The sequence below is a fragment of the Saccopteryx bilineata genome, chromosome 4 (assembly GCF_036850765.1).
Source record: "Saccopteryx bilineata isolate mSacBil1 chromosome 4, mSacBil1_pri_phased_curated, whole genome shotgun sequence".
Taxonomy (NCBI): Eukaryota; Metazoa; Chordata; class Mammalia; order Chiroptera; family Emballonuridae; genus Saccopteryx; species Saccopteryx bilineata.
In genome coordinates, this window is record NC_089493.1 from 40,118,913 (window position 1) to 40,140,116 (window position 21,204).

The window sequence follows — 21,204 nt, forward strand, 5'->3', positions numbered from 1 at the left end:
ATCTGTCTATGCTGTGGAAAGAGCTGCTGATCCTGCACTGATCTCTTGCAAGACACCTGCACATAGACATGGTGTTCCTACCAGGAATATCATCTCCAAAGATCTGTTCATACACGTACATTTTTTAAATGTTCATACTAAAGACTTAAATTTGCATACTGTTCTCTAAATCTAAAGCTTGGTTCTCTTCCACCCTACTCACCCAGGAAAAACATAAATATTCTATATGCTTATGTTCAATTCAGTTGGATTACCACCCCTTCGGGTGATTTCAAATTAAACACATTATTTTGAAGGTTTCTTGTTTTTTTTTTTCTTATTGGACTACTTATACTCCTTATTTTAAGGTTCCAAGCGTGTTTCCCTTTTTGGAACTTTAATTTACTGTAAATGCTTCTCCCTTAGAACATTCCCAGTGCCATTCTATTATTGACCCTTTTGAATACCCTTATTAAAAACGTCCGGAAAAACAGGTACAGAAGGAGGGAGGTCGGGAAACTTCTGAGTTGTCCTCTTAGAAATTCTGTCATCTGAATGCAGGGCGGCGGGCGGGGGGGGGTCTCTTTGTTAAGAGTTTCGCATCCGGACCTTTAGGCCACACAATTAATATTCCCTCTGGAATCCTAGGGACTGTCTTTGAAAGAGTCTGTTGTCCAGTTTTCAGGCCACATTAGGTAATTTCCCGCCCAGGAACACGGCCTGAAAAGAATGTTGGTGTTTTCCTTCAGGTATAGGTGCCTGGGGGTCAGGGGGAGAGAGAAAGGCAAGGGGTGGAGTGAAAGGCGGGTGATCGACAAGGATAGAAACGGTGTCTCCTCCTCCCTCTGAATGTGAAATAGCCAATGAGGTGGCGCGGCCCGCCGGCCGGGCCGCCAGTGCCATATAGTATGCAGCAACCCGAGGAGTCACGTTGGGGGAAAGGCAGAAAGCAGCTATCCTTTTACACTACTTTGCTCTAGCAGCTATCTTAATGGTGACTGCGTGGCCGGGGGGAAACCTGATCGGCCAGATCCAGCCGAAACCGGGAGGGAGGGAGTGGGCTTTCCGGAGGGGGGGAGGGGGGAGGGAGACGAAGAAGGAGGAGTAAGAGAGGGGGAAAGAAAGAGGAAAAGAGTGCGAGGGAGTGTGGGAGGGAGGAAAATAAACAACAAAAAATGTCCTCTTCCTCCCCCACCGGGCAGATCGCAAGTGCGGCGGACATCAAGCAGGAGAATGGGATGGAAAGCGCCTCGGAAGGGCAGGAGGCGCCTCGAGAAGTGGCGGGGGGCGCGGCGGCTGGCCTGAGCCCCCCGGCTCCAGCCCCTTTTCCCCTGGAGCCGGGGGACGCCACCGCCAGGGTGAGCGGAGAGGAAGGGGCAGTGGCGGCAGCGGCGGCGGCCGGAGCGGCGGCGGATCAGGTACAACTCCACTCGGAACTTCTGAGCAGGCACCACCACGCCGCGGCCGCCGCCGCGCAGACCACACTGGCCTTCTCGCCCGACCATGTCGCCTGCGTGTGCGAGGCGCTACAGCAGGGGGGCAACCTGGACCGCCTGGCCCGGTTCCTGTGGTCCCTGCCCCAGAGCGACCTGCTACGTGGCAACGAGAGCTTGCTGAAGGCGCGGGCGCTGGTGGCCTTCCACCAGGGCATCTACCCCGAGCTCTACAGCATCCTCGAGAGCCACAGTTTCGAGTCGGCCAACCACCCGCTGCTGCAGCAGCTCTGGTACAAGGCGCGCTACACCGAGGCGGAGCGAGCCCGCGGCCGGCCGCTGGGCGCCGTGGACAAGTACCGGCTCCGCAGGAAATTCCCCCTGCCCCGCACCATCTGGGACGGCGAGGAGACGGTGTATTGTTTCAAGGAGAAGTCGCGCAACGCGCTCAAGGAGCTCTACAAGCAGAATCGCTACCCTTCGCCCGCCGAAAAGCGGCACCTGGCCAAGATCACCGGCCTCTCCCTCACCCAGGTCAGCAACTGGTTCAAGAACCGGCGGCAGCGCGATCGGAACCCCTCCGAGACCCAGTCTAAAAGGTGAGCGCCAACTTTCCTCCTTCTCCCCCTTCCTCTCCCCCACCCCCTTCCCAGCTTTCTTTTCCTCCTAGCTCTCGCAAACATGGCGCTTACCTTCCCCACCAGCCTGGTCCGGCTGCCCACCTCTCCCCGCCCCCCACCTCTCTCCGCGACCGGGGAAGGGGGGACGGCGTGGCTAGGGGCGGGAGAACCTCTCTCCTTACCCTCCCCCCTAAGAAGTTTCTCGTCGCTCGCCCAGGTTTCAGTCCCCGCCCCCACCTCGGCTGGTCACTGCTGCCCAGTTTCCCACCCCCATCCCGCTGGCTTTGAAGTTGCTACTCTCCCCGGTTCTGGCGGGGCGAAGGAGCGTGAGCGTGTGTAAGCGCCGGAAAGGCAGCTCTCGCGGCCGCCCGAGGCGGGCGGGGTCCGTACCTTCGTGGGGTCGCGCGCGCCCGCGCTCCTCGACCCACAGGGTGCTGTTGCCCCCCACCCCCGCGCAAGTCTACACAGGAGGTTGCGGTGGCTCTAGACTAGAGCGAGGAGAGTGTTGGTTGGGGCTGGCGGCACAGATGAGGGTCTGGGGCCGTCGAGGTTTTATATGACAGAGTTAATCATTCACTCTGCCCGCCGTGTTTCCCTGCGCGGCCGCGGCAATGTGGGGTGTTGGTACCGCTCGGCTTTGCGGTGTTTTGAAACCTGATTCTGAACGCCTTCGGATCGGATTTCAGTGCCGCCGGGGTAGTGGCGGGGTAGAGGGCTGCTTCCTGGGCCCCAGAACACTGTGTGGCTCCCTCCTGGTCCGGTGGTCGGAGGCGGCGGCAGACTGGCATAAGGAGGACAACAGAGAGGAGTAGGGTATCAACTCCGCACCTCCAGAGCGCCCACCCTGGCGGTTTTGAACTTTTTGATTGGCAGGGTTTGTTTACCCTACGGGTAGAATATAATCGGGTTTACTACCTCGTTTGTGCGTCCTCCCGAGTTAAAACACCTGGTGTGTGTCTCTGTATATTGGACCAAGTACCGAAAAGGTCACCAAAAGAGATGGTGTCTCCAGCCCCACGGGGATAGATAGGAGAGAAAGAGTCCAAACGCAGCTTTGCTCCGGGAAGGAACCTGGGAGCCGGGGATCCTAACCGGCCGGGCGAAGGTGATCACCCAGCGCATTCCAGCACCCGCAGCGGCCCGCCCCTGCGCTCCCGCGGGCTCGACGGCCCCGAGGTTCCCAATCACAGGCAGGGAAGGAGGCGCTGGCCGGGCTCGGCCTCGCGGTAACCAAAACAAAACGCGCACTGCGACCTGCCTGCAGGAAACCCAGAGGAGGCGCATTGATAACGCCACGCCGCCTGCCCCCGCGTCCGTTTGAGGCCGTAGATCCCGTCACTCCGAACCCCAACAGAATCCAGGGACCAAGAGCTCTGAGGGTGGGGAGCAGGCGTGGGGCTCAGGCTAGCTGCCCTGCAGCCTCCGCTCCCGGACGGGGAGCGTCCCCTGGGTCTCCTCCATCACACTCTACCTGCTTTCCCCCCCCCAGCACTCCCCCCCCCCGCTCCGACTCTACACCCACCCCCACCCCGCCCCTTGCCCAGTTGCCTGGTTTAGGCCCCTCTCCGGATCTACCTCCCACCCGTAATTCGGGTGAGTCACCCTCGCAGACGGCGACGGCGGCTCAGCCTCAGCTCGTAAATCAAAGCGCTTTCTGCGCTCCTGGCCCCGCAGCCCAAAGCCCGTTTAATCCCCGCCCCTCGGAATGAAAGCGAACCGATCGCCGGGCACTGCAGGGAGGTCGGATCTTATGCTGGGCCAAGTCTCGCCACTCTTCCAAACTGCCAATGTCCTACTCACCATTTCTCATCCGCTCACCCTCAGACCAAATGGGAAACCCCCACCACTACCTTTTCCCGTACTTGTTATTCTCCCCAATTTGGGGAGCTGCGGGTCACAGTCTTGCCTGGAAGGACCGAGGGTGCTGGGCAGGCATCTGATAGTTGCTGGGCAGCTGAGTGAACTACCCTTTCCCTTCCACCTCACCAGGGTACTGGATGGTGTATGTTAAATAGGCCCCTAAGGCCTTCTTTGGATTCAGAGGCAACTGACTGCACATAACAGTTTGGGGGTTGAAAGTGCCTTTCCTACAAGGCCAGCCACTTTGTTGAATGAAAGAGTTGTCAGTCTGGTGGAGTAGAAGTTTGGGAGCAGGTGAGAAAATGACCCCTTGTGAACTAACTGGCAAACAAAGCAGAACACTTTTCACCTCCTGTTCCTTTGGCAGTTTCATTTACCTTCACAATTACTCTAATCTGAATTGGTTTGAAGAGAGGGGTAGGAGTTTCTAAACAGGAAAGACTGAGCAAATCATTTAATAACTTTTTCCTGTGGTATAAATAGCGGCATAAAAGTGCTAGAAAAACAATTCTCCTGTAAATCCTATTAGTTGAATTTACATCTTCCCAGAGTCTCTGGTCAGACTCTGCTAAAAGGCCTCATAGCTTAAACAGGACTGAAAGATGTCCTGCTGTGCTTTCTTTAAATGCTGCCTTTAAAGGGGTTGGAAGCTGGTTTTCCAAACAAATGGCACTGTGTAGATTGTCAGCTCCCTGACTTTTCTTGATGTCTTGATTTCCCCTTCACTACAGTGAGTCGGATGGCAATCCCAGCACTGAAGATGAATCCAGCAAGGGCCATGAGGATTTGTCTCCTCACCCACTCTCTGGGTCCTCCGATGGTGTCACCAACCTCAGCCTTTCCAGCCACATGGAGCCAGTATATATGCAACAAATTGGAAGTGCTAAGATATTAAGCTCTTCTGGAGTTTTGTTGAATGGAAGCTTGGTACCTGCAAGTACTTCACCTGTCTTCCTTAATGGTAATTCTTTCATTCAGGGACCCAACGGAGTTATCCTTAATGGATTAAACATGGGAAATACACAGACAGTGTCATTGAACCCACCCAAAATGGCTTCAAACATTGTGAGCAATGGACTATCCATGACTGACATATTGGGCTCTACCTCCCAGGATGTGAAGGAATTCAAAGTCCTCCAGAGTTCTTCAGCTAACTCAACAGCTACCACCTCCTACAGCCCCAGTGCCCCTGTGTCATTCCCAGGGTTGATCCCCAGCACTGAGGTGAAAAGAGAAGGCATTCAGACAGTGGCTTCTCAGGATGGAGGTTCTGTCGTGACATTTACTACACCCGTGCAAATTAATCAGTATGGCATTGTCCAGATCCCCAATTCCGGAGCAAACAGCCAGTTTCTTAATGGGAGCATTGGATTCTCTCCACTGCAGCTGCCTCCTGTTTCAGTGGCAGCTTCACAAGGTAAAAGTCTCATTTGGTACTATAATGCACCAGTAATGTTTAGCCAGCTGCTTTAAGTGACATATCTGGTGAGAGCTATGGATTGATGTGACTGTTCAGGTACCCTATTGGGTGCCACAGCTGCAGTATTAATAGCCTTGATTTGTTTCTCCTTCACAACAGCCACGTAATATCCAGCTTGCTTGGTTCCTTGACATCATAGGGGGATGGGTTTTTATTTTCCTACCAACTGAATGGAAAAATACAGGTCATAGCAAGTCTTGCCAGGTCTACAATTATAGAAATATGATAAGTCAGTTGGTGCTTACAGAATAACCCATTGCTTGGCATTTTAAGATTATAAGTTAATAATATTGCTAAGAACACAAAATTAGGGGAGTATCTAAGCATTACTTATTTGACCAAAAAAGTGTTTTAGAAGAGCAAGACTGGATCAACTGTTTGATTTGTGTTTCTCTTTAAGACTAATAGACCTAAAGGAAAACTAGAGGAATATGTGATTGGGTGTCTATTGCTCTGCATGTGCACTCACCTCCTAAATTGGCAGGTTTATTAGTGAAGGCAACTGTAAACCTTATTCTGTATATTTGTGGCTTTACTAAAGACAGTCTACTAAGGAAAGCACTGACCTGAAATTTGGGAAACCAGACACTGCTATGCCAGTCCTTCACTGACTTTAACCAAGTCTGGATGTCTGTCATTTTTTTTTTCTATATAGAAACAGAAATGGTTAGAAAGGCAGTGGAGGTTGCATATCCCCTTGCATTCAGGAGTACAGAAATGTTAACGCATGTTTACCTTCCTGCAAGCAAATTTGAAAGTCCAGATTGTTTTACCAACCCAAAATAAGTAATTGTTTGCCTTAAAGATCAGCTTCTTATAAAATGGTTATATCAAAAATAATCAGTTTATGCGCAACTTTTTAAAAACAACTGTAATCTACTTTAGCTTATTTGAGGATTAATGAAAAAGATGTTGGGGAGTAAATACCATTCTGTACATTTGTTTCCCTTTGGGTAAAATGGTAGTAAAACACCACAGTTCTGCAGCATGTTATCTGTTTTCTCACTGTTCCTCCTTTTGGAAAGGATTAAGTTACTACCCATCATGGGGCAAAAATATGAAAACCACAGGGAAAGAAAGCCAAAGTGCTTAGTTTTATAATAATTTAACGTGGATCTAATCCCTTTTCTCTCTTTAGGAAATTTCCAAATAGTACATAACATTTTAGAGAACATAACTTGACCTATGTAGACTGGGTGAGGGAAAAGGCAGAAATAATTTTCACAGGTAATCTAGAAAAGTGCTACCATAGAAAATTATTGCAAACTAATGGTTAATTTTTAAAATGGGGCATTTAATATGAATAAGAATAGCATTTTCACTTAAAAAAGCTAAACTCAAATGACAGAGCTGTCAATCCTTAGACTGTCTGGGAGACTTGAAGGCTTAAGTGTAAAACCGTTGGGTCCAGGAAGCTACGTTTCTTTATAGTTGTGGTGTATTGCAGCTCTTAATAGAGCATTTGAGGGTTAAGCCTTTCTCAAAAAGAGATACCTGAGTCTTTCTTAAAAATACCTAGACAAGATAGATAATCTTTCTATAGTTGGCATTTATATGGAAAGGCAGAATATCTACATCTTTTTCTGAGAAAATAAGGGCTTTTTCTTACCTTACAAGGTACACTTTGTACCTGTATCATTTTTCAATTGGATTCTTAACTGACTGAAATTATTGTTCAATTTGTAATTTAATTGCAATTATGTTTAAATGTCAAGTTTTAGACCACATCTTATTTTCTCCCTTCACATATATGTGTTATAGTTTCTACACATTCAAAAATATTACTTTATTTATATTCAATAATAGTTGAGGGAAATGTACCATCTATTGTTATTTGTTATGACTCTATCAAAAAATAACTATATGCACTGGCAAATAATTTGGCTACCACACAGCACAGGAAAGTGAACAACTATTTCAGATTTTTAGCAGCCAACAGTAATTTTAAAGCATAGTTAAGTTGAAGTTACACACTTTCAAATGAAAACTTTTTTCATCAGTTTTGCCTAGAACAAACATTTATGTTAGGGAAGAACTCAAACATAACATAGAAATGTTTTTCTTAACATGAGTATTTCACTGATGAATTCTTACAGGTGGCTAATAAGGTCAAACATAGTGTTATGGTTTTTGTTTGTATGTATGTTTTTATTTTAAACCTTTGCATTTAGAATGCTTAAAAACATTTGGAAGACAGACAACCAAGTGACACTGATTTATCAATATAAGTGGTAATATAATCACAATTATTGTAGTAATTCAAGAAGACGACTGTTTTAGATGAATTGCCTTTTCCATTGGCTGTTTTCTCAAATGATAGTTCACTGAACATCTAGTTCACGATCAGGATAAACAGCCCTTCTAAAACTATTCTGTCACAAAATTCCCCCAGGTCACCTTCAATGGCAAGATAATTGCCATCAGTTTCACTATGCCTTTGTAAAGACTCAGAAAGAAAGGAGTTTTATTTGATGGTGGGAATGGGGCGAGGGTCTCGTTTAGCTACTTTGTCTGAGTTACCTGATTTGAACATCTTCTCAGCTTTCTATTTACATTTCATTTTCAACTTCTGGTCTCTGCAGGCTATAACAGCAAGAGCCTCAAAAGATTCAAACTGTTTTAGAGAAGCATTAGCTCTAGTTCTTTATATTAATCTATATTCATAAAAACACATTTCATTATCATTAATTCTTCCTATAACTACAACACTAAAAATTCAGAATGGCACAAGATAAGAAAAAAACCTACTGAATGTTTTGTTGACTTAACATGACTTTCTGGTTAATTTGGCAAAAGTTGCAACTTGTCTGTACAAGTTTATATGGTTAGATTTAAGCCCCAGAGTAACTCTTTTTTTATTATTATTATTTATTTATTTATTTATGTATTTTTTACAGAGACAGAGAGTGAGTCAGAGAGAGGGATAGACAGGGACAGACAGACAGGAACGGAGAGAGATGAGAAGCATCAATCATTAGTTTTTCATTGCGCGTTGCAACACCTTACTTGTTCATTGATTGCCTTCTCATATGTGCCTTGACCGCAGGCCTTCAGCAGACCTAGTAACCCCTTGTTGGACCCAGCGACCTTGGGTTCAAGCTGGTAGGCTTTTTGCTCAAACCAGATGAGCCCGTGCTCAAGCTGGCGACCTCGGGGTCTCGAACCAGGGTCCTCTGCATCCCAGTCCGATGCTCTATCCACTGTGCCACCGCCTGGTCAGGCAGAGTAACTCATTTTATGTTATTTTTGACATTTCCATTTATATTTTATGTGAGTTACTTAGCTTGTCCTGAACAAAGGCATTTTATTTTGCATTTAATTTTTCTAGTTCTAACTAGCAGAGATAGCAATAACTATCAACTAATTGAAAGATAAAAAATTGGGGTCTATATAGAAAAAGATGAATATTTTTTATGAATCAGAAATGACTAAAATTAGAACTTGGAAAAGATTTTTTCACACTTGGTTTCTAAACCAGTAGTTGTCACTCCCACTTGGTCATCTGAATCCTCAGGGAGTTAAAAATACACCTGTCCTGGGACTTCCTGAGCCAGATTCTTGGAGTGGGGCCTGGGAATCTGCATGCTTGTTGTTGTTGTTTTATTGATTTTAGAGAGATTGGAAGAGGAGAAGAGAGAGGGGAACATCAATTTGTTATTCCACTTATTTATGCATTCATTAGTTGATTCTTATATCTGACCTGACTGGGGACAACCTTGGCATATTCGGACAACACTTGAATCAACTGAACTACTTACTCAGCCAGGGCAGAATCTATAGTTTTAAGTGCTCCAGGTGATTTTGCCAAACCTGAGAAAAATCATGTGTGTAAAAAAGTGACTTTTTTTTTTTTTTGCTTATCAGTTTAATCAATGACAATTTGAACTTTTTCTTTTTTTTCTTTTTTTTCTTTTTTTTAGGTAATATTTCAGTAAATTCAAGCACTTCTGATGGGAGCACATTTACAAGCGAGTCTACCACAGTCCAGCAAGGAAAAGTTTTCTTGAGTTCTCTTGCTCCCAGTGCAGTGGTATACACTGTTCCTAATTCAAGCCAGACTATAGGATCTGTTAAACAGGAGGGCTTGGAGAGGAGCCTGGTATTTTCTCAGTTGATGCCTGTCAATCAGAATGCACAAGTAAGTGCAAACCTGTCTTCTGAAAATATCTCGGGGAGTAGCCTTCATCCATTGGCCTCCTCATTAGTTAATGTATCCCCAACTCACAGTTTTTCTCTGACTCCCCCTACCCTACTAAATCCCACTGAACTAAACCCTGACATTGCTGATAGCCAGCCAATGTCTGTACCTGTGGCAAGCAAATCTACTGTGACATCTGTCAGCAACACTAACTATGCAACTCTTCAGAACTGCTCCCTTATTACTGGTCAAGATCTATTGTCTGTCCCCATGACCCAGGCTGCCCTTGGGGAAATAGTTCCTACAGCTGAAGACCAGGTGGGTCACCCCTCCCCAGCAGTACACCAGGATTTTGTCAGAGAACATCGGTTGGTTCTGCAATCAGTAGCTAACATAAAAGAGAATTTCTTAACAAATTCAGAGAGCAAAGCCACAGACAACTTATTGATGCTGGACTCCAAATCCAAGTATGTTCTAGAGGGCATAGTTGAGACTGTCTGTGAAGACCTGGAAACAGACAAAAAAGAGCTTGCCAAGCTCCAAACCGTCCAATTGGATGAAGAGATGCAAGATTTATAAACTTTATTCCCTGCCCTTTTTTTTCCTGGCATCAGTGAGCAAATCTCACAAAGCCCTGAGGATAGAAAGCATTTTCCCATTTAAAGGGAAACACTAGTTTTGCAAGTAAATGCTTTCAAGAGACTTTGAATTGATCTGCATGAAGATCACAGTTAAATATAAGGGAGTAGAACTGCATTACTGCAGCCTTTTTCTTCACATATGTTCTCTTTTAAATAGATGGAGACAGAGGAACAAGATGGAATATATCAAGTCAAAGTGTATCATTTGGTTGACTTAATATACTTCTGAGGTCAAATGGAACTGGATAGTTTTTTAAATTAAAAATGTATGCACCTAACAAAATTAAGTATCAGTACAGAGCATTAGAAACACTACAGTTCTTTTTGTTTACTTTTACTCCATGGGCATTGATAATATTAAGTAGCATAAATGGTACTCGACACTAGTCTAAGGGTATATTTTTGAATATACGCATTTCTGTTTTGCAGCGTTTTTGTGAAAGTCTTGGTTTGTCTCTATACGTTTCCAAATGTAATTGCTAATAGTTCTGTGTGGTTGAGAAAATTTGCAACTCCACTAAAAACTGAAACAAATTTCAATATAGGTATAAATATTAGTCCTATAAACAAGGATTTGAGTAATTACAGTGAATTTTATTTATGCTGTATATGTTTCACTTATACTTCAGACACTATGAACTGAAAAGAAAAATGTTTTCTTACTGTTTAATTTATTTTTATTGTTTGAACAGGAAGTGAACATAGTTATTTCCAACAAAGTTTCACTTTTTGTAGGATTTTAAAAGTAGTGATTTTTATCAGGAGTCTATTAAGGTCAATATTAATAACACTGAAACAGGAAATCCAACTCCCAATATTGGAATTTTGGTACTTTTTTTCACATCCGTGTTCTTTATTTAGCAGCTCTGATTCATTTAAATATGTTTTATATAAATTCTATGTGCCTTTTTACCTTGTGGCCTTTTTATTATTCTTACTAAGGTACAGAAGTGTCAACGAAGCACTGACGGCTCTTTTCTACTATTCTAACAGGGTTAATTTTACCACAGAATTGCTTTAGATCTGAAGAACTTAAGTTTGGAACTTAAGTTTCACTTTTTATTATGTATAGTGTTTATGATGCAAATGGATGAACAACCTATTATTGTTAACGCTTTTCATTACAATGAAAATAATTATAGACCATGTAGAATCAATTCTGTAGGCTATGAAACACCCATTTTAAAGAAAGAATATGTAGATTCTGTTGAGCAAAATTCTGTCCTCTTGAAACTTAGTTCTAAAGTTTTGAATCAGTTGGTACATTATGACATATGACTGTTGTTTGCACTATATTATCACGTCTTCTTTAAATCTTTTGGGGTTTCTGTGAGAAGCTTGTTTGATAATGTCATGAGCTGTGGTTATAATTTTTATCAGGACTCTGAACACAAGTTTTAATAATGCAAATATCGTTTTGTAGTAAGTAAAGTCTCTGGTCACTGAAAGTGGGAAAATTATCTCTTCAGAGATGACTCCGAGTTGTTGAACATAAGTATGTCACCACATCTTGCTTTCTTTAAGACCAGAACAAAGGGTCCACTCTAAATCTGTACATGCCAAGCATGTTGAATAAGGGCCATCGAGGATTTAATTTCTGTGGTTATTGCAAAACGGAACTTGGCAGGCATAGATGAAGAGCCCTATGAAGAACTCCTCTCCTGTCATTTTGATAAAGAACTTTAGATCCTTTTTTTTTTTTTTTTTTTTTACAGAATTGGTGAATGTCCCTAAACTGCTGAAACTACATGTTTTTCATTTTGTTTTTTACAAAGTCAGGTGTTTTAGAGTTCTCTTCCACTCCACCACTATTTGTACAGCTTGTTTTTTTTCTTTGGGTGTGTGCTGATCATGTTACTCTGATTAATTACATGGTGTAGTTTACATGAATATGATGTTTTCCACTTGATTGCTGCAGATATCAAAAGTTTGTTAATTATTTAAAAATACCCATCTAATAAGGGAGGTGGGAAGGTTTTATATGTCTTCCAAAAATATAATAAGCCTCTTTTATTCAGAGCTTTCTCTTTCCCTTAAAATAATAATAATAGAAAAAAGATAGCACAAAACTTCAGACTTACCTAGGAAACCCATTCATACTCACATGATGTAATTATACCCCTACAGTTAGTTACTCCAGGTAGCTACACAATATACCAGGTAAGAATCAATGCACATTATAAAGAACCTACTCTATATTCATTTCTATCCTTTCAGTAAAATGTGGGCCAGTTGGTATGTAGCCCATATATATGTGAATGAAATAAGGTAAACCCCATGATCTCCGTGCACAGAATTGCAAATGCCTTTTGCAATACCAAGGGCCAGACTCAAAACCCTTGGAGTTCATGTGGCAGAACTTCTCTCTTACATAAACCAATGCTTGAAGATGCTGCAAATGACCCTTAATGATGCTCACAGAGGAATCAGAATAGGGGTAAAATAACTCTCCCTGCAAACCCCAACCCCTGCGGCTGGCTGTGGGATTTTTGATGTGAGCCTAACTATGCACTCTTATCAGCCAGAATTTGGCATTTAGCTCTTAGTTACATCTAGTCATGGACAGTCTGTTATTTAAAGAGAAGGTGCATTTGTTTCTCAATCAAGCAAGAGCACCTGTGTTGTACTGCTTTATAGCTCATGTATATTTAGAGTAATGACTAAATCATACACGTTTCAGTGCCTTTCTTGTGTTAGGAAAGGCAGGTAGACATTATAGCCATAGATAAAATTTCGTAGTTATATTGCACACTGACCTTAAATCTCTTTGTATATGCTATTCCATCTTGCATGTTCAAGTTGGATTATCGGGCATGTGTTGCAGCCTGCCCTGCTACATGTTAGACAAGTGTGCATTAGTACATAGCCAGAAGTTCTTCATTCTTTAAAATGTTTTTGACAGATCATCTCATCATAAAAACATAAACAATTCAGGAAAATTGTGGGGGAGAGAATTACATTTTACAAAAGATGTTTCAAAGTCTTCCTAGAACTTAGATTAGAGCCTAACATTTATTTTGTATCTAATTGATATACCATGTTAACATTACAACCATACATTTCATTAATCAAAATTATATAGCATGTGACTCTTTTGGCTTTCAGGGTTCTCAAAAACTTTTATTCTTTGTTTGCATGTACTGTATGTTTGGAGGCAACCAGTTATATACTCGATATGGTTTTACTGTGCCTTAACACAAAGAGAAAATCTATACAGAATGTATATCATGGGATGGGGTCACAGAGTCTTTACTGCACTGTTAGGTGATGGCACACAGAGCATGTCCCTGAACATTTCTGTGCTTAATTACCCAACCAAAGAGATCTAACGTATGTATGTTGTACTGTAATAGGGGTTAATGCCTGGACAATTAAGTGTTTTATTTGTTTTCTGAAATGATGTGAACTTATTTTTCTAAACACTATGCTAAATAAACTTTATATTTATACATACCTTGTGTTGGAAGGGATTTTTCCCTGTAAAAGCAAAGAAGGAAAAAAAAAAACAAGCCCCATGCACACATTTCATAGGCTGGCAAATGTAAGGACAAAAGGAGTCACTTTGGAAAAATAATCTCTATTGGTCTCTGTACGAAATTATGCCGTTTATTTAACTATACTGCATACTCAGAGCTTAATGATTACATACATTTCATCCTCCTTAAAGGAAAGAAAAGTATCAATCATTTAGGTGTCCCAAAATCTGAATCAGGTACTTGAGAAAGTTGAATGAAATTAAATTGAAAGGTCCACAGATTTCCCCATTCCCAATCTTATTAAAAGAGCTCAGTATAACCCACCTTTAAAGCACTCCCATTAGCCAAAATCTGGTTACACCCAAGTTGGGTCCCCTAAGTGGTTTGACAAAGTTATGGACAGAACTGCATTACCAAGTGTGTAAAGACTCAACCTTGGTACAGTTTTAAAATTACATGAAATCTGATTTTGAATGCCTCCCACACTGAAATGAAGAGGAATCTAGTAATAAAATAAAACTGGACAATTCTAGTACAAAACTAGTTAAAGCCATAAAGTTAATTTCAGACAGTATACCAAATTTCTGTGTGGTTAAACCAGTTAAAGTGTATCTCAGTGAGTATAGGGTCGGTATTGCAGAGTGATTTACATTATATAACATCTTAACCAAACAAATATTTCAAAACATTTGACAAGGTCACAGACCTACTTCAAACATTTTTTGGCTCCTGGAAAGCTAGCAAGTCAAATAAAACCCCTTAATGGGAATTCAGGACCTTCAGCTGTATGATTGTATCACAAGTTTTCTAGTTTCTCTTAAGGAAGAATAAATGTGGGAATTTACCTTTGCACATCACCATTGCCCATACCAGAGCTGGTAAACTACATAAGTAAACAAGATAATTCAGATAATAGTGCCATAAAGTCAATAACAGGGTAATGGGATTAAGAATAGGGAAGGGTAGAAATGGGGATATATCATACATTAGATTGGTCCGGGAAGATTTCTGAGGAAGTAACATTTCGGCAGAGAAGCTTGAATGGTGAAAGGGAGCCAGCCAACAAGACTTAGAAAAGAACATTCCAGACATAGGGAACAGCAGGGCCCCAGGGAGGAGCAGAGGCTAGATCACAGTGCTACCTCTAGGAGTCATGTGATACAAGATCCAGTCAGAGAGATAGGCAGAGATCACATCACAGATAGAGCTTTGTTGTTCTGTGCCAAATAGTTTGGACTGGAGTCTGAGGAGCAAGAAATGATATAACATGATTTACACTTTAAAATAGCGCCAGGCCTATTCCCTGGAGAATGGCACTGTAGGAGGCAAAAGTAAAGGCAGGAATTTCAAAACTCTGCCAGGTTGTCCATAGTTGTTGGACAGGAAATACTTGAAGCATGTATAGCAGTTTGTCCCCAAGTGTCTCCAGAATTTTGTGCCCTCCAAGTTTTCTGTCTACTCAGCCTGCTGTTGTTAACCAAAGCTGCCAGCTTCCTGCTGGGATTGTCCCAGCCTGAACCCATTCCCTGAACTCCAGGCTGGTAGATCCAGTTCCCTAGTGGATATTTTCAGAATGTCCCAGTCAACTATGACTCCATACATGAAAACTTAAACCATCGTCTTCGCTCTAAGCCTGTTCCCCATGCTGCGTTCCTCATTTTCATAGCATGCTTCCACCCACTGGCCAAATAAAAAATCTGGGATTCACTCTGGAATCATTTCTCTTTCTTCCCACCTCCACCAGATCACTATGTGTATCCATGTCTTCCCTTTCATTTTCTCTTGAATCAGTTTCTTCCCCTCTATTGCTAAGATTACTGCTATAGTTGAGTACTTCTCAATTGCTCAACTGAATTATCACAACCACCTCTTATCTGGCTGGTATCCTATGTCTGGTCCTCATTCCAACTATATTCAGGTGGAACTTTCAGAATTCAAGACTTAGCATCCCAGCCTTGCTTTCCAGTTTAGAACCTTCAAATGGCTGTCCACTCCCTCATACTATTTAAACTCTTTAATATACAAAGCCCTCGAGACCCAGGCCCTACCTCTCTGCCTAGTTAATATGTAGCCATGTGAAACTATTTCCCAAAGGGACCAGATTCTTTCTTATCACCCAATCTTCAAGAGTCACTAGAAGTCACATGCTCCAGGAAGCTCTATCTCACCCACAAAGCATAATAGTGCGTGGCCCATTCTGTGATTAGACTGGGATTTACATCTTCCTTTAGTGTGGCACCACATCACTAAAATTAATTATGTGTCTGCCTTTCTACACTTTCATCTTTGTTTCTCTAACATTTTGTATAGTAGAGAATAGTAGACACTTAAAATTATTAGTTAAATGAATGGTAACTCTGACAGTCATTCATCCCTTTAAATCATTGCACTTGCTATGGATTAGGGAACTGCATGGCTAAACTGGTTCAAGTATTATCCCCATTTAGAGGGCAAAAGTAAATACATTTTGGGGTAGGGCCAGGGTGCAGATATGTGACACTTATAGCATCTGTGGATGGTCAGTTTAGTACATGTGCTGCCGAAGCGAGCACTGTGGATGGTCTTTATAGTAATTATTTTCCTTACTGCTCCAAGGTTTTTTCCACTTACTTCCAGATGGTTCCAGATGATAGAGGTTGGCTAAAGTTTGACAGACAAGTGGGTCATTAGCAAAAATGTACTGATTAAGCCTTTTTAGATCAATGTTTCAAAATAGCAGTGTTGTACAGAAAAGCTATTTATAATTATGAATAGATATACTTTCTAAAAATATTTTCTCTATGGATATATGTCTATTATTTGTATTTGAACTGAGCAGATGTCTAAAGAGTATGAGGACTAGTAAATGGAACACAGAGTTTAGGCATCAGGAAATCTGGATTCTAATTAGTCTTTAGATATGGGAAATATCAATTCACATCTCTGGACATATTTTTTATTACCATTGAAATGGGTATGTTGGATATGATTATATCTGAGATCCAGATAGTTATATTAAAAAAGATTAATGAAATGCACTTCCTCCTCCCTACACACAGGTTAAGATCAAATCAATTACTGAGTGAAAGTACACAGTGACCTGCCAAGGAAGGGCTACAAACATAAAAGATAAAATAATTGCTATTTAATCATCAGCCTGTGGCCCCCTACAATTATTCAGATGTGTAGAGCTGGGTGAAGCATGTTTAGCTTTGTATTCTTTCACCTTGTTCACATGGATCTATTTTCCTCCCTACTAGGTCTGCCCTTCTCTCAGATATTGACCTACCTCCCTAAGTGCCTTAACTGATCTTCGTGGTGTGGGTGGTCAACGGTTTATATGGTATAATGAGCCCAACCCTGTACTCTTGAGGAATTTTCATTTCAAGGAACACTTTTGAAGACTCAGATGAACCAAACTGTAATCATGGATGGTAAATTGCAGATTAATAAAACTAAGAAAAGTGTTCCTTATTTATTTTTTTAAGATTTTATTTATTAATTTATTATTATTATTATTATTATTATTTATTTTAGAGATAGGAGAGAGAAAGGCAGGGAGGAATGGGAAACATCAATTTATAGTTGCTTCTGGTATGTGCCTTGACTGGGCAAGTCCAGAGATTCCAACGCCAACCTCACCATTCCAGATCAACTCTATCCACTGTGCCGCCACAGATCAGGATAGTGTTCCTTATTTCTAAATGCAGCAAGCCAGTGTGTGTGTGTGTGTGTGTGTGTGTGCGTGTGTGTGTGTGTGTGCGTGTGTATGTGTGTGTGTGTGTTTGGGGTACAGGGAGGGAAGGATGGATGAGTAGAGGAAAAGAGTGGGTCACAATTTTTTCCTTCTATGTGTGCTCCCTTTTCCTGGTGGGTATCAAGGACCAGCCAGCAGAATCGGAGCTGTTGGATCCTCTGAAAACTATTAACAGTGTTGTTTCCTCACATTTATCTTATCCAGAGCTTGGAAAATTTCCTTCAAGAGGATTCCTGTGTTGAAAAGCATTAGCTATTATAAAACCAAAAAATTAGCCATAAAAAAAACAAAGATTGTTCTGGGATTTTTTGTTTTGTTTTTTAAAATGTGTGCTATATAGGAGATGTGCCAAAGAGAAACTCAAAATAAACATTTTATTGAAAATTAGGAAATATAATACAAGTTAGTATTTCTTTTTATTTATTTAATAAGTACCTTTTTACTGTGTTCTTTAACAGATGGATGGCCTTGAATATCTTAGTACGAACTAGCTCAAAGGGAACTATAGTCTCTTCCTGAGTGGCCATATGCCCTACTAAAAAATGAGATAACCCTATTCCTCAAAGAAAAAAGGGGACAGTAAACACCAGGGGTCAATTAGTGGTGTCTGCCAATGTATTTAGCCTAATTTTTTGAAGCCTATGGACTATCCCTTGTACATAATAGAATGAAAGTAGTCATAATAACATGTCAAGAAATGCCATTTTCCCACTACAGATCTATAGATTAAGCTTTCCACTAGAATGATAGATACTACCTTCAAATTATCATCATCACCTGTCTCCTTAAAGAGTTTGAGGCAATGCACAATTCCTAGTTTAAAATACATGAAACTACTCACTTTAATATTCAAACTTATTAGTAATCAAAGAAATGTAAGCTCCTTGAGGGCAAGGAGAGTGTCTTACTATTGTTGTTGAAACAATGTCCCGCACTATAGGTGCTTGGAAAATGAATGTTATATGAATGAATAAAATGTAAGTTTTAAAAATGAGATTCTGGCCTGACCTGTGGTGGCGCAGTGGATAAAGCGTCGACCTGGAATGCTGAGATCGCTAGTTCAAAACCCCGGGCTTGCCTGGTCAAGGCACATATGGGAGTTGATGCTTCCTGCTCCTCCTCCTGTTCTATCTCTTTCTCTCTCTCTTCTCTCTCTCTCTCCTCTCTCTAATAAAACTGAATAAATAAAAAAAAATCTAAAAATATATATAAAATGAGATATTATTATGTCCTATTATATTAGTAAGGTTTAAAATAATGATAATGTTTAATGCTGATGAAGATACAATAAAGCAGACAGTTATACATATTGGAGATGGAAGTATAAATTCAGATAACCTTTCCAGAGGGCAATTTGCAAAGTTACAACTACAAAAACACTTTTGTTGATGCATGGGCAAAAATATAAAAATTTGTTAATGAATTTTCTTAGTGAGGTATTAGAAAGCATGGTCTTTCATATATTATTGGTAGGAATCTATTTGGAATAACCAGTATGGAGACATTTTGGGAATACCTAGCATGAAGAAAAATGCACATAATCTGACTCAGTATTTCTCTCTAGAGATCTGTCATATATATATAGGGTGGGCAAATGTAGGCTTACAGTCATGAGTACACAAAGCAGAGTTTATTCTTGTTTTGTTATTTATTGATTATTGTATTATTTGAATCACAACTGTAAACCTACTTTTGCCCATGTCTGTATATGTGATACTTCTACATATAAGGGTGCTTATTCAATGCAAACTTGTTTCTAGTGGCAAAAGACTGGAAAAAGCTTAGATGTCCATCATTGGAAAGGGCAGTTAAATGCCATGCAGCTATTAAAAAATATATTGTTAAAATTCTCAAAATCAAAGTACACAAAATTATTTCTACAGAAACATAAAGTAATGGGTTTCTATAAAGGTGGCAGAGAAAGATACACAGAGAGAGAAAGAGAGAGAGAGAGAGAGATAGTATAGGAAAGAAGAAAAATGATGAAATGTGATTGAAAATGGAAGGGTAATCTGTTCACTTTTATATCCTTTTAAACTGTTTAAATCTCTTTATCATATAGCACTTTCTCAACAAAAGTAAAATGCTTCATAAAATACTCTATGACTCCGTAATTAACTTTCTAGCATTATATCCCAAAGTAACAATTTTAAATACAAACAAAAATATATGCCCAAAATGAATCAAAATTTGGATATTGACTAAATATCCACTATAATGGGAAAAATTGTAAAGATTATAATTATTAACTTCAATGATACTTAAAATTGATATAATAAAAATTCAAAAGAAAAAAAAAAGCTTTTGATCTGTGGTGGCACAGTGGATACAGCGTCAACTTGGATTGCTAAGATTGCTGGTTTGAAACCCTGGGCCTGCCAGGTCAAGGCACAAAGGAGAAGCCACTACTATGAGTTGATGCTTCCCACTTTCCCACCTCCCTTTCTTTCCTCGCTCTAAAAAATCAATAAATAAAAACTAAAAATTAAAAAAAAATCTTAGTAAAATTACCACAAATACATGTAATATTTGTTGCACTATGAATGTGTATTATTCTGTTATATACTGTATTTTTACTATATATTTATACTATATATATTATATACTATATTCTTTATATACTGTATTTTTTTTTATATCAGTCAGGGCTTCTGATTGTAAGTGACAGAAACCCAAATCAAACTAGTTTAACTAAAAGAATATTTATGGCCTACTGAACCAGTTAGTAGAACTTAGAACTGCACATTGGGGTTAGTGTCTCCTATGGTAGACCTGCCGTTTCCACAAGCCTTGTAACTCTCTTACTGGCAGCTCCTGGATTCACACTTGTAGAGATTGCCACTAGAGAAGCAAAGAGTGTTTTCTCATTTTTTGGGACAAGGAAGAGGCAGATTTAGCTAAAATAATCCAAATGAAAATTCTCATTGGCCCACTTTAGATCACATGTCCAACCATTACCCAATCACAGTAGCCAGATGGTAGTAAGATACTGTGATTGGTCAACTTGGGTCAGTCATCTACTTTTAGTCAGGAAGGTAGGCTTATGAAAGAAGATAGCACCAAGGGGAGGTAACAGGATCTGTTCTGCTTGAGTTTGGGGCAAGTCAGAGTCTCCCACATTCCCCACATTACAGCAGAATTTTAAAACAAAACGGGCCCTGGCCAGGTAGTTCAGTCACTAGGAGCATTGTCTGGATACACCAAGGTTGCAAGTTCAATTTCTGGTCAAAGAACATATAAGAATCAACTAATGAATGCATAAATAAGTGGAACCACAAATTGCTGTTTCTCTCCCTTCTGTATACATCACTAGATGTCTTAATAACTTATCTCAAGGTTTTGAAAAAATCATATAATGTGCTCTATTCTCTTGTGACTCAATTCACTGCTTAGTGTTTCTTATATTGATACCATAGTACTAGCACTTTAAACTTGTAGTTCATTAAATTAAGGTGACCAACTTTTTTATAATGAAAAGGAAGGAGGACAAAAATAAATTGAAGAAAACAATATCGTAAATAAAAGAAACATTTTATTCATTGCAACAATAATACACTATAATATAATAAATGCATAATAAAAACATTTGTAACATTTTATATTGTAATTATGCCTATTAACTTTTAATAATTGTAAAAATGTACTCATTTAGATAATATTTAAATGAGTATTTTTCCATTGAAAGAATCTTTTTTGTCAATGTATCATCTTGTAACAATATATTGGAAATATCTGAACAAGAAATATCCTTCATATTGAATTTTATAGCAAGTGCTGCAGCTAGAGTATCAACATTCAATGTCAATTTCTCACTTGTCCAATAATTATTAGCAATTGGAAA

At 40.7% G+C, this 21,204-nt stretch overlaps 1 protein-coding gene across 3 annotated transcripts; it reads left to right on the forward strand.

The window, feature by feature from the left end:
• The first annotated feature begins 927 nt into the window (after positions 1 to 927).
• SIX4 (SIX homeobox 4) lies at positions 928 to 16,924 on the forward strand. Of its 3 annotated transcripts, none has more exons than XM_066274522.1 (4): positions 928 to 973; positions 1,182 to 2,011; positions 4,624 to 5,309; positions 9,293 to 13,570. In XM_066274522.1, the coding sequence occupies exons 1-4, from the start codon at positions 971 to 973 to the stop codon at positions 10,087 to 10,089; spliced, it is 2,316 nt and encodes a 771-aa protein (XP_066130619.1). In that variant the 5' UTR covers positions 928 to 970; the 3' UTR covers positions 10,090 to 13,570. The 3 variants fall into 3 exon arrangements, with proteins under 3 accessions (XP_066130619.1, XP_066130620.1, XP_066130618.1); XM_066274523.1 differs by lacking the exon at positions 928 to 973 and adding an exon at positions 16,867 to 16,924 and having other exon boundaries at positions 1,099 to 2,011; positions 9,293 to 9,510; XM_066274521.1 differs by lacking the exon at positions 928 to 973 and having other exon boundaries at positions 1,099 to 2,011.
• The last annotated feature ends 4,280 nt before the right edge of the window (positions 16,925 to 21,204 follow it).